This window comes from Delphinapterus leucas, chromosome 1 (genome assembly GCF_059928025.1).
Source record: "Delphinapterus leucas isolate spDelLeu-1000000601 "Yukka" chromosome 1, BTC_Dleu_Yukka2, whole genome shotgun sequence".
Classification (NCBI taxonomy): Eukaryota; Metazoa; Chordata; class Mammalia; order Artiodactyla; family Monodontidae; genus Delphinapterus; species Delphinapterus leucas.
In genome coordinates, this window is record NC_143129.1 from 61,917,128 (window position 1) to 61,930,026 (window position 12,899).

General features: G+C 40.4%; 2 protein-coding genes across 8 annotated transcripts in view; one reads left to right on the forward strand and one right to left on the reverse strand.

Moving 5' to 3' along the window:
* CENPL (centromere protein L) overlaps positions 1-12,899 on the forward strand; it is a 104,937-nt gene that overhangs the window by 44,146 nt on the left and 47,892 nt on the right. For 4 of the 5 annotated variants that reach the window (XM_089910968.1, XM_089910970.1, XM_022565232.3 and 1 more), the window contains one exon: positions 1-12,899. This exon is cut by the window's right edge and continues 47,892 nt beyond it. The gene's annotated coding sequence lies outside the window, so the exon portion shown is untranslated. The other variant, XM_089910980.1, reaches the window with a different exon arrangement.
* The window catches only part of KLHL20 (kelch like family member 20), a 78,490-nt gene that overhangs the window by 4,820 nt on the left and 60,771 nt on the right, over positions 1-12,899 (reverse strand). For all 3 annotated transcript variants that reach the window (XM_022565225.2, XM_089910921.1, XM_022565227.3), the window contains 2 exons: positions 952-1,085; positions 75-283 (listed from right to left, as the gene is read on the reverse strand). In XM_022565225.2, the coding sequence (XP_022420933.1) occupies positions 75-283; positions 952-1,085 (343 nt within the window). The remainder of the gene's footprint in view (positions 1-74; positions 284-951; positions 1,086-12,899) is intronic.

The following is a 12,899-nucleotide window of genomic DNA, read 5'->3' on the forward strand; positions in this document are numbered from 1 at the left end:
ATCAGACTTCTCCTTCTGCACAGCCCTCTCTTGGTGCTTTTGCTTTTCAAAGTTTTCAGTAGCCGGGCACTTACTCCACTACGGCGGGATGTCATAGCCACCACTGGAGACCACTGGTTGGTTCTGGGGTTGTATCTCTCAGCACTGCTAAGCTCTGTAGTGTCATCTCTACCTCCTACGGCATAGATCATATCCTGATACACTGCACAGCCTAGGTGTTTCCTCCGGGTCCCCATAGGGGCTATGGTGTGCCATCTGTTTTCCTGAGGATTATAACGCTCCACTGCAGGGAAAAGAAAAACCAGTAAGTGACCATGCAATCATTTCCTTTCACCTCTAGTTTTCTTCATAGCTACTTCACTTTGTGATAACATATTTTCAATAAGCAATCTGATTTTTGCTTCTGAGAAGGAATCATCTACCTTTGGATAATACTACTATATTCTCATCAGGGACTGATTTCTTTTAGGTATGGTTGATGCAAAGGGCATGTGTTGGAGTCAAGGTACCTAGTTCTAGTTCTGGCTATATGACTCATTAGCTATGTGACTCGTGGCATCTCTCCTTATCTTTAAATGACAGGATTAGACTATAAACCAGTTTATAAGTTTTTATTTATTTTTAGATTATAATACAGAGGATTTTATTTGTTTTTTAAGGAAAGATGGTTGGGGGGAGGGAAATAATATTAAGAAAATAGTTGTTTTATTCATTATAAATTCCTAGCAACTTGTGAAATGAAGGGAGAAAGAAATACTTTGGGAATATACTAGTAGACTATGACTGCAGAAGGAGCTGAGGAAGAGCTAACAGTTGAACTCTCCTAGAGGGAAAATAATTTTCTTAATAAATGATAGGATAACATGAACTTCTTATACTTTTTGTAAGGGGACTCTCCTAAGAAAAATGTATTGGTTTGGGGAAACTAAACTGACTTCGGAAGGAACTAACCTGTGTTGAGTGGAGATGTCCCATCAGAGCCACCTACAGCGTATAAGAACCCTCCTAACACAGCCACAGCCACGCCTAGTCTCCTAGTACTCATAGAAGCCACCCGAGTCCACTTGTTCTCCTTCGGATCATACCTGCGGTAAGAGAAACCAAAGACTGCACGCATGTTTTTATTAAGTGAAGCCTTTTCCATAAGGTATGAAATTATGCTAAAGATATGTTAGATACATAGATTTGCTAAGGTCAAATGTACAGAGAGAATCTAACATATTTTTACATAGTTATCAGTACTCTGACTTATGAACTGGGGCTAGAACTCTGAAAACTACATTTCTCCTTTGCCAAGCTGGCTTTCTACTAGATTCTGCCAAAAGGAAGGACTAGACACTTTATGTTTGCTTGCTAACCCTGTCAATATTGTCTCAACATTGGCCTTTCACTCTGCCAGTAGCAGTTAATTTCAGTTTCTAGACTTTTTCTGGCACTTCCAAAGCTAGCCTTGTTGGGGGTTTCAGTCACAGCTCTGTGAGGCAGCTCCTCTGAGCTCCTGAGATAACAGTACCAGTGTTCTGGTTATCTATGCTGTGTAACAAACCACCCCAAAACTCAGTGACTTTCCACAATAATTATTTTACTAATTCTTATGTTTCCATGCATCAGGAATTTAGGAAGGGCTTCACAGGGGAAGTTCTGGCTCAGGTGTCTCATGTGGTTGCTGTCAAATTGTGGCTAGAGCTGGAACAGCCAGGTGCTGAAGCAGCTGGGCGCTGGCTGGGCATGTCTCCATGTAGCCTCAGGGTCTCTCCATGTAGGCTAGTTGGGCTTCCTCTCAGCATGGCGACCTCAGACAGCTGAAGGCTTCAAAGGTGAGTGCCCCAAGAGTTACAAGTGAAAGATGTATCACCTTTTATGACCTAGCCTCACAAGTCACATAGAGCTACTACCATATACTGATAAGCCAGCCCAAATTCGAGGGGAGCAAACACAGACCTCATCTCTCAGTGAAGAGTTTCAAAGTCAGATTGTATGAAGAGCATGTGAGATGTCAGGTATTGTAACCATCTTCGGAAAATACAGCCTTCCAGAACTAGCCAGGCAGATAACCCTCCATAGAGATGTGAGTCACAGCTGTTCAGGGCACCCTCTCCTCAGGTGCTGATGGTCCTAGTTCTATGGGACCTCTCCTCCAAGCTTCTAGGCTCTAATAACTCTAATCTCTTTCCTTGTCTTCCCAGACCTAGGGTTCCTACAGTTACTTCAGTGTCCTTGTTTCTTTTTTTTTTTTCAGCCCTTCAATATGTGCTAGCCAATTTTTTTTTTTTTTTTTTTTTTGCAGTACACGGGCCACTCACTGTTGTGGCCTCTCCCGTTGCGGAGCACAGGCTCCGGATGTGCAGGCTCAGCGGCCATGGCTCACGGGCCCAGCCTCTCCACGGCATTTGGGATCTTCCTGGACCGGGGCACGAACCCGTGTCCCCTGCATCGGCAGGTTGACTCTCAACCACTGCACCACCAGGGAAGCCCTAGCCAATTTTTTAATGTTAAATTCTCTTTACTAAAATAGCTGATATGGTTTCCGTTTTTTTTAACTGAGCCCTGATTGATAAATTATTGGTGTTCAGAAATAAATATGACAAAAATCACTTGGAATTGTGCTGGGCATTTTATTACATAGGTGAAAAATTCTGTTAGTATAGTAAGTATTGTATAGCAAACCATATCAATATTACAGGATATAAAATAAATAATACTAAAAATAGCCCTTGTTCTTAAGAAGCAAGCTGGGGAGACATAGCACATTCTTAAGGAAAAACCTCCAAACAAATTCTGGGAATGTAGTAACTCACAGAGATGAAAGAAGCAGAGATATAAGTGCTGCAGAATGGAGGCCCTGGAGAAAGGTTATGGTTAGTCAGTAAAGGTATCTTGAGGTTCATGCACTTTGAATAAAGTTTAGTTTTCATCACTTTTAGAAAATTCTCAGCCAAATATTCTGTCTTCAAATATTGCTTCTGCTCTTATTGCTATTTTCCTTCTGGGACTCCAATTACATATGTGTTTTAGTCTGTTTGTGTTCCCTGAGTTCCTTACGGTCTGTTCTTTACATTCTGTTCTTCTTTTTGGATATTTTCTATTAATCTGACTTTGAGTTTACTAACTCTGTCTTCTGCTGTGTCCAGTCTACTTCTACTCTGTCTATTTAATCTCATTCAATGAGTTCTTCATTTTAGATACTATATTTTCCAATTGTAGAAATGTACATCTTATTTTTAGATTCCAATCCTATATTAAAATTCTCCAACTTTTTACCCATTGATCTTTTCCTCTATTTTATTCAATGTATTTATTATACTTATTTTAAAGTCTTTTTCTGTCATCTCCAAATATGGATTATCTATAAGTCAGCTTCTGTTGTCTACTTTTTCTCTCATTGGCCACATTTTTCTGTTCCTTTATATGTCTCATATATTTTTTTATTGTATGCTTGGCATTATCATAAAATAATGGAATCCTAGAAACTGAAATTGATATTATACCCCCCGTTGACAACACCTATGCCCCAAACAATGGATTCACTCTTTCTTATATTAGGCAGACATGGTGAAATGTTGAACACCTCAATCCAATGAGGAATTAAGCTTTACAATCCACAGATTTAAGGCAATCCCTATCAAATTACCAATGGCTTTTTTCACAGAAATAGAACAAAAAATTTTACAATTTGTGTGGAAACACAAAAGACCACGAATAGCCAAAGCAATCTTGAGAAAGAAAAACGGAGCCAGAGGAATCAGACTCCCTGACTTCAAACTATACTACAAAGCTACAGTAATCAAAACAGTATGGTACTGGCACAAAAACAGAAATATAGATCAATGGTTCAGGATAGAAAGTCCAGAGATAAACCCATGCATCTGTGGTCACCTAATCTATGACAAAGGAGGCAAGAATATATAATGGAGAAAAGGCAGTCTCTTCAATAAGTGGTGATGGGAAAACTGGACAGCTACATGTAAAAGAATGAAATCAGAACACACCCTAACACCATACACAAAAATAAACTCAAAATGGATTAAAGACCTAAATGTAAGGCCAGATACTATAAAACTCTTAGAGGAAGACCTAGGCAGAACACTCTCTGACATAAATCGCAGCAAGATCTTTTTCGATCCACCTCCTAGAGTAATGAAAATAAAAACAAAAATAAACAAATGGGACCTAATTAAACTTCAAAGCTTTTGCACAGGAAACTATAAACAAAACGAAAAGACAACCCTCAGCATGGGAGAAAATATCCAAAATACACAAACAGCTCATGCAGCTCAATATCAAATAAACGAACAACCCAACCAAAAAATGGACGAAAGATCTAAATAGACATTTCTTCAAAGAAGACATACAGATGGCCAAGAGGCACATGAAAAGATGCTCAACATCACTAATTATTAGAGAAATGCAAATCAAAACTACAATAAGGTATCACCTCACACCATCAGAATAGCCATCATCAAAAAATTACAACAATAAATGCTGGAGAGGGTGTGGAGAAAAGGGAACCCTCCTACACTGTTGATGGGAATGTAAACTGGTACAGCCACTATGGAGAAAGTATAGAGGTTCCTTAAAAAACTAAAAATAGAGCTACCATATGATCCAGCAATCCCAGTCCTGGGCATATATCTGGAGAAAACCATAATTCAAAATGGTTCATGCACCCCAATGTTCATTGCAGCACTATTTACAATAGCCAGGACATGGAAACAACCTAAATGTCCAATGATAGATGAATGGATAAAGCAGATGTGGTACATATATACAATGGAATATTACTCAGCCATAAAAAAGAACAAAATAATGCCATTTGTAGCAACATGGATGGACCTGGAGACTGTCATACTGATGGAAGTAAGTCAGACAGAGAAAGACAAATATGATATCGCCTATATGTGGAATCTAAAAAAAGGCTACATATGGACTTATCTACAAAACAGAAATAGAGTTACAGATGTAGAAAATAAACTTATGGGGCAGAGTCAAGATGGCGGCAGGGGAGGACATGGAGTTCGCGCCTCCCCACAACTAGGGCACTGGCCGGACACTGGTAGGGGACCTCGATGCCCAAGGAGATGGGAGGAACCCCTGAGAGGCCGGGTAGGACGTGGCGGGAGTAAGGGGGGATGAGAAGTGGAGGCCAGACAGGACCGGCGCCCCTGAGGGGTGGCTGGGAGGGGGAAGGGGTTCCCATACCTGGAGGAACGCTTGGGGGGCTTGGAGATCAGGGGGAGCAAGTCTAGCGTTTCCCCTGCCCAATCAGGCCCCGGGAAGCCTGCAGGGTTCCTGGGCCAGGTCCTCTGCCCTCTGAGGCCCCCTCTGGTCCATGCTGGTCCTAGGGGCGTAGGAGGGAGGCAGGAGGAGAAAAGGAGAGGAGGACAGGGTGGAGCCTTCTTTTTTTTTTTTTAAATTAATTAATTAACTTATTTTTGGCTGTGTTGGGTCTTCATTGCTGCACGCAGGCTTTCTTTCTCTAGTTGCGGCGAGCTGCGGCTATCCTTTGTTGCAGTGCATGGGCTTCTTATTGCAGTGGCTTCTCTTGTTGCGGAGCATGAGCTCTAGGCTCACGGGCTTCAGTAGTTGCGGCACACGAGCTCAGTAGTTCTGGCTCGCAGGCACTAGAGTGCAGACTCAGTAGTTGTGCCGCATGGGCTTAGCTGCTTCACAGTGTGTGGGATCTTCCTGGACCAGGGCTTGAACCCATGTCCCCTGCATTGGCAGGCGGATTCTTAACCACTGCACCACCAGGGAAGCCCCGAAGCCCTCTTTGATTGGAGAATCGGGGAGGCACAGAGGGCGTTTCCCCTGCCCACTTGCCCCCGGAAAGCCTGTTGGGCTTCCTGGTCTGGTCCCCTGCCTTCTGGGGCCCCCTCTGGATCTGTGGGTCCTAGGGGCATAGGAGGGAGGAGGGGGGGAAGAAGAAGAGAGGCCAATGGGGCGGGGCCCTCCAGGGATTGGAGGATCGGGGGGAACTCGCCTAGAGTTTCCCCTGCCCTCTCGGGCCCAGGGAGCCTGCTGGGGTCCTAGACCTGGTCCTCCACCCTCCAAAGCCAGAGGCACTCCTGGGCCCCTGCTGCTGCACTGAGCCTAAGCCCCCACCCTCCTAGGGCCTTATCCAGCCCTGTGGGACCTAAGCATAGGCCCCACCCACCACCTAAACCCCGCCCCCCAGAGTCAAGGCCTTTTCCGCTTTTTTTTTCCTCCTTTTTACTATTGTGGTTCTGTTTTACCTTCTGGTTGTTGTTTCATCTCTATTTTTATTTTTTAATTCTTTCTAACAGAAATAAACGAAATAGAAACAAGTAAAATAGCAAAGATCAATAAAACTAAAAGTTTGTTCTTTGAGAAGATAAACAAAATTGATAAACCTTTAGCCAGACTCATCAAGAAAAAAACAGGGAGAGGACTCAAATAAATAAAATTAGAAATGAAAAAGGAGAAATCACAACTGACACCACAGAAATACAAAGGATTATAAGAGACTACTACAAATGACTATATGCCAATAAAATGGATAACCATGAAGAAATGGACAAATTCTTGGAAAAGTACAATTTTCTAAGACTGAACCAGGAAGAACTAGAAAATATAAACAGACGTATCACAAGTAATGAAATTGAAACTGTAATTAAAAAGTTTCCAACAAACAGAAGTCCAGGACCATACGGCTTCACAGGCGCATTCTATCCAACATTTAGAGAAGAGATAACACCGATCCTTCTCAAACTCTTCCGAAAAATTGCAGAGGGGGGAGTACTCCCAAATTCGTTCTATGAAGCCACCATCACCCTGATACCAAAACCAGACAAAGATACTACAAAAAAAGAAAATAACAGACCAATATCACTGATGAACATAGATGCAAAAATCCTGAACAAAATACTAGCAAACAGAATCCAACAACACATTAAAAGGATCATATACCATGGCCAAGTGGGATTTATCCCAGGAATGCAAGGATTCTTCAATATACGCAAATCAATCAATGTGATACACCATATTAACAAATTAAGGAATAAAAACCATATGATCACCTCAATAGATGCAGAAAAAGCTTTTGACAAAATTCTACACCCATTTATGATAAAAACTCTCCAGAAAATGGGAATAGAGGGAACCTACCTCAATATGATAAAGGCTGTATATGACAAACCCACAGAAAACATCATACTCAATGGTGAAAAACTGAAAGCATTTCCACTAAGATCAGGAACAAGACAAGGATGTCCACTCTCGCCACTCTTATTCAACATAGTTTTAGAAGTCCTAGCCATGGCAATCAGAGAAGAAAAAGAAATAAAAGGAATATAAATTGCAAAAAAAGAAGCAAAACTGTCACTGTTTGCAGATAACATGGTACTATACATAGAAAATCCTAAAGAAGCCACCAGAAAACTACTGGAGTTCAATGAATTTGGTAAGGTTGCAGGATACAAAATTAATGCACAGAAATCTCTGCCATTCCTATACACTAACAATGAAAAATCAGAAAGAGAAATTAAGGAAACACTCCCATTTACCATTGCAAAAAAAAGAATAAAATACCTAGTAATAAACCTGCTTAAGGAGGCAAAAGACTTGTACTCAGAAAACTATAAAACACTGATGAAAGAAATCAAAGATGACGTAAACAGATGGAGAAATATACCATATTCTTGGATGGAAGAACCAATATGGTGAAAACAACTATACTACCCAAAGCAATCTCCAGATTCAGTGCAATCCCTATCAAACTACCAATGGCATTCTTCACAGAACTAGAACAAAAAATTTTATAATGTGTACAGAAACACAAAAGATCCTGAATAGCCAAAGCAATCTTGATAAAGAAAAATGGAGCTGGAGGAATCAGGCTCCCCAACTTCAAACTATACTACAAAGCTACAGTAATCAAGATAGTATAGTACTGACACAAAAACAGAAATATAGATCAATGGTTCAGGATAGAAAGCCCAGAGATAAACCCACGCACATATGGTCACCTAATTTATGACAAAGGAGGCAAGAACGTACAATGGAGAAAAGACAGCCTCTTTAATAAGTGGTGCTGGGAAAACTGGACAGCTACATGTAAAAGAATGAAGTTAGAACACTCCCTAACACCAAACACAAAAATAAACTCAAAATGGATTAGAGATCCAAATGTAAGACCAGACACTATAAAACTCTTAGAGGAAAACATAGGAAGAACACTCTGACATAAATCACAGCAAGATCTTTTTTGATCCACCTCCTAGAGTAATGGAAATAAAAACAAAAATAAACAAATGGGACCTAATGAAAATTAAAAGCTTTTGCAAAGCAAAGGAAACTACAAACAAGACGAAAAGACAGCCCTCTGAATGGGAGAAAATACTTGCAAATGAATCAATGGACAAAGGATTAATCTCCAAAATGTATAAACAGCTCATGCAGCTCACTATTAAAAAGACAAACAACCCAATCAAAAAATGGGCAGAAGGGGCTTCCCTGGTGGCGCAGTGGTTGAGAGTCTGCCTGCCGATGCAGAGGACACGGGTTCGTGCCCCCGTCTGGGAAGATCCCACATGCCGCAGAGCGGCTAGGCCCATGAGCCATGGCCGCTGAGCCTGCACGTCTGGAGCCTGTGCTCCGCAGTGGGAGAGGCCACAATGGTGAGAGGCCCGCGTACTGCAAAGAAAAAAAAAAAATGGGCAGAAGACCTAAATAGACATTTCTCCAAAGAAGACATACAGACAGCCAAGAGGCACATGAAAAGATGCTCAACATCACTAATTATTAGAGAAATGCAAATCAAAACTACAATGAAGTATCACCTCACACCATCAGAATGGCCACCATCAAAATATCTACACACAATAAATGCTGGAGAGGATGTAGAGAAAAGGGAAATCTTTTGCACTGTTGGTGGGAATGTAAATTGATACAGCCACTATGGAGAACACAGTATGGAGGTTCCTTAAAAAAACTAAAAATAGAACTACTATATGACCCAGCAATCCTGCTACTGGGCATATACCCTGTGAAAACCATAAGTCAAAAGGACACATGTACCCCAGTATTCACTGCAGCAGTATTTACAGTAGCCAGGACATGGAAACAACCTAAATGTCCAACGATAGAAGAATGGATAAAGATGTGGTACATATGTACAATGGAATATTACTCAGCCACAAAAAGGAATGAAAGTGGGTCATTTGTAGAGATGTGGATGGACCTAGAGTCTGTCATACAGAGTGAAGTAAGGCAGAAAGAGAAAAACAAGTATCGTATATAAATGCATATATGTGGAATCTAGAAAGATGGTACAGATGAACCTATTTGTAGGGCAGGAATAGAGATGTAGACATAGAGAACGGACATGTGGACACAGCACGGGAAGGGGAGGGTGGGATGAATTGGGAGATTAGGTTTCATATAAATACATTACCATGTGTAAAACAGATAGCTAGTGGGAACCTGCTGTATAGCACAGGGAGCTCAGCTCGGTGCTCTGTGACGACCTAGATGGGTGGGATGGGGGGAGGGGGTGGGAGGGAGATCCAAGAGGGAGGGAATATAGGTATACACATAGCTGATTCACTTCATTGTACAGCAGAAACTAACACAACATTGTAAAGCAATTTTACACCAATAAGAAAAAAATAAACCTATGGTTACCAGGGGGAAGTTGGGGGGAGGGATAAATTGGGAGATTGGGATTGACATATACACACTACTATATATAAAACAGATAACTAATAAGGACCTACTGTATAGCACAGGGAACTCTATTCAATACTGTGTAATGGCCTATGGAAAAGAATCTAAAAAAGAGTGGATAGATGTATATGTATAAAGATTCACTTTGCTGCACATCTGAAACTAACAGAACATTGTAAATCAACTATACTCCAATAAAAATATTTTTTAAAAAAAGGAACTGAGCTTTAGTTAGACTCAGTCCACTGTTGTTTTTAAATGTCTCAAGGATGAGATGTCTTGTATTTGTTGCAGGCCCCTCCCTATAGTAGGACTTTATCTTCTAAGCACTGTAAGATTGCATGAGATTTCACTTAACCTGGTCCACTACTCTCCTGTGCTGTCCCAGCACTCAGCAAATGTCCCACTGGGAAAAACAAAAGTATGTTCCAGAATCCAATCTGTCATGCCAGCCTCCGTGATTGTCAAAAGTTCCCCTGATTTATCCTCCTCCAGGAGAACCCCTCTGCCTAGACCAAGTCCAGTATTCAACCCATGTTAAAACTTGGCAAATGTTTTTGGGAAGAAAATAGCTGATGATCTCAGCTCACATAAGATGGGCTCTTTCTTCAGTGGACTCTTAGCTCATCTAGTCCTTGTTACTTCTACATGTCTCTGATGATTTTAAAAATATGATATTTGTACTTTGTCATTTTTTCCTAGTTGTTGCAGTGGGAATGATGGCTGTCACTACTTATTGCATTCTACTTAGAAGCAAAAGCCTTTGCATAACTTTTTAAACCCTTTTATTGTAAAATAAAATATTGATACAGAAAGCCACACAAGAACAAATGTATAGTTTAGTAAGTTATTATAAGGAAAGTCTACTTATAACCACCATCCAGGCCAAGAAAAATAACTTTGCCTGCCACACTGGAAGCCCTTCCACGTGTCCCTTTCCAATCTCAAAACCTTCCCCCAGGCAGGGTAACCATTATCCTGACTTTTACAGTAATCACTTCCTTGCATTTCTTTATAGTTTTATCAGCCACGTGTGCATCCCTAGACACTTACTCTTACTTATTAATTTCTTTTTGTATTTTTATTTACTTAGTTTGTATTTTTTTATTTTTTGGTCGTGCCACGCAGCACGCAGGATCTCAGTTCCCCAACCAGGGATCTAACCCGTGCCCCCTGCCATGGAAGCGCGGGGTCTTAACAACTGGACCACTTTTTCATATTTTTAAAAAGTCTCCTTTTTTCTACAGGTTTTTCCTCTATTCTCCTTCTCCCTCCCCCACTCCCAGAATTAATGTTTTAGAACCTGGGCATTTGACCTGCAATTTCTCCCACAATATGGATTTGATCGACTGTACACTTATAGTGCAGCTCTACACATTGGCCTGTCCTCTGTATGTTCTGCAAACTGGCAGCTGGATTCAGAGGTCAGATCAAACCACGTTTGGTCCCTTTGGCAACACTACAGAAGGTGGTGTGTTAGGAGCTGTTATTAATTCCTAGGTGCATTAATTTACTGAGTGTTGCAATATAGTGATATTCTATCCTTTATTTTCTTTTGCTGGAATACTTTATAAAAAGAAACAATCCTCTTATCCATGGATCCTCTCTCTCTCTCCCCGCTTCCTTGCCTCTCCTTCTCTCTCACTCTCTCTCTGCTTCTGTTTCTTTCTCTCTCTCTCTCTGCCTCTGTTTCCTACTATTTTATTACCCAATTCATATGTGATACAGTTGGTAAAAGAAAGCCTGGATATATGCTTACTAGTTTTCAAGATAATAAATAAAATCTTCCAAAGGTAACTAAGTTTTTTTAAAATATCAACAGGAACCCATAGATTTAAATATATTTATTTGATTTTAATCAATTACAATTATCTCTTTTAAGGTTAAAATTGTGTCATCTTTGGTCAGTGGAACATCTTCAAATTGACTCTTGAATCTTTTTGACATCTAGTAGTCTTTGATAGCTTGCTTGCTATCTGGTATGAAAAGATGGTCCAGGCTCATCTATACATTCCCTGTCCTAAATCTGGAATCAGACATTTCTCTAAGAAGCCCTGGTTTCTTCTAGTGGGAAAAGGAATTTCAAGACAGTCAGGGGGTGGAGATGTTCACTGACTTGGCTGGTCATTATTTCTAGGCCTCTTCAGTTGATAGAGCTAGAATATAATTTTTTTTTAAGAAAAATTTAACTCAAATTCAGCACAAGGTGTTTTACTTAAACTCTTCTATTTTACATCCATATTCTTCCGTATCTTCCTGGTTTTCAAGGACACAGAAGAGGACAGAATCAGAATAACCTATACTCATTTCCTTTATTCCACATTATACACATAGCAGTCTTAAAATAGCAATATTATCATTTCACTATTCCTGAGAATTAAAATTTCTTTCTGCATATCTCTTCCCATTCTTCCCCCACTTTAAAAAATAGTTGAACTAATTTACATTGAGTGACGATACAGCCAGGGCATGCTACACTCTCTTATAACCCTTATTTAGTCATAGTTCTCAGATCTGTATGTTTCATGTTCACTATTAGTCCTCTGTCAATCTCTCTCTAGTAATTTTTCTGAAGCTTGTTCTCTAGTAGATTCCTCAGGAACTCATGGGAACAACGTTTCCTGATTTCTTACATGTTAACAGTTTGTCTGTGCCTTTTATACTTCAAGGTCAGTTTCTCTAGGTAAAAAATCATTGGCTTATCATTGGCTTACATTTTCTTTGGATATCTAAAATATGTTACTCCATTTTCTTCTGGCATAAAGTATTGCTTCAAAAAATCTGATAATAGGGGCTTCCCTGGTGGCGCAGTGGTTGGGAGTCCGCCTGCTGATGCAGGGGACGTGGGTTCGTGCCCCGGTCCGGGAGGATCCCGTATGCCGTGGAGCGGCTGGGCCCGTGAGCCGTGGCTGCTGGGCCTGCGTGTCCGGAGCCTGTGCTCCGTAATGGGAGAGGCCGCAGTAGTGAGAGGCCCGCATACCGAAAAAAAAAAAAAAAATCTGATAATAATCTAAATTTTTTTCCCTTATAAGTAACATGTATTTATTTTGTTGATAACTAAAGTATTTTTTTCCTTTTTCTTTAAGGTCCAGTAATTTTATTAGAATATATCTTAGTGTTCATTGTTCTGGGTCAGTATTCAGAGGATATAGTGTATTATTTCAATAAACCATTTCAATTTTTAAAAAATTACAACAGGAAAATAATTTTGAATC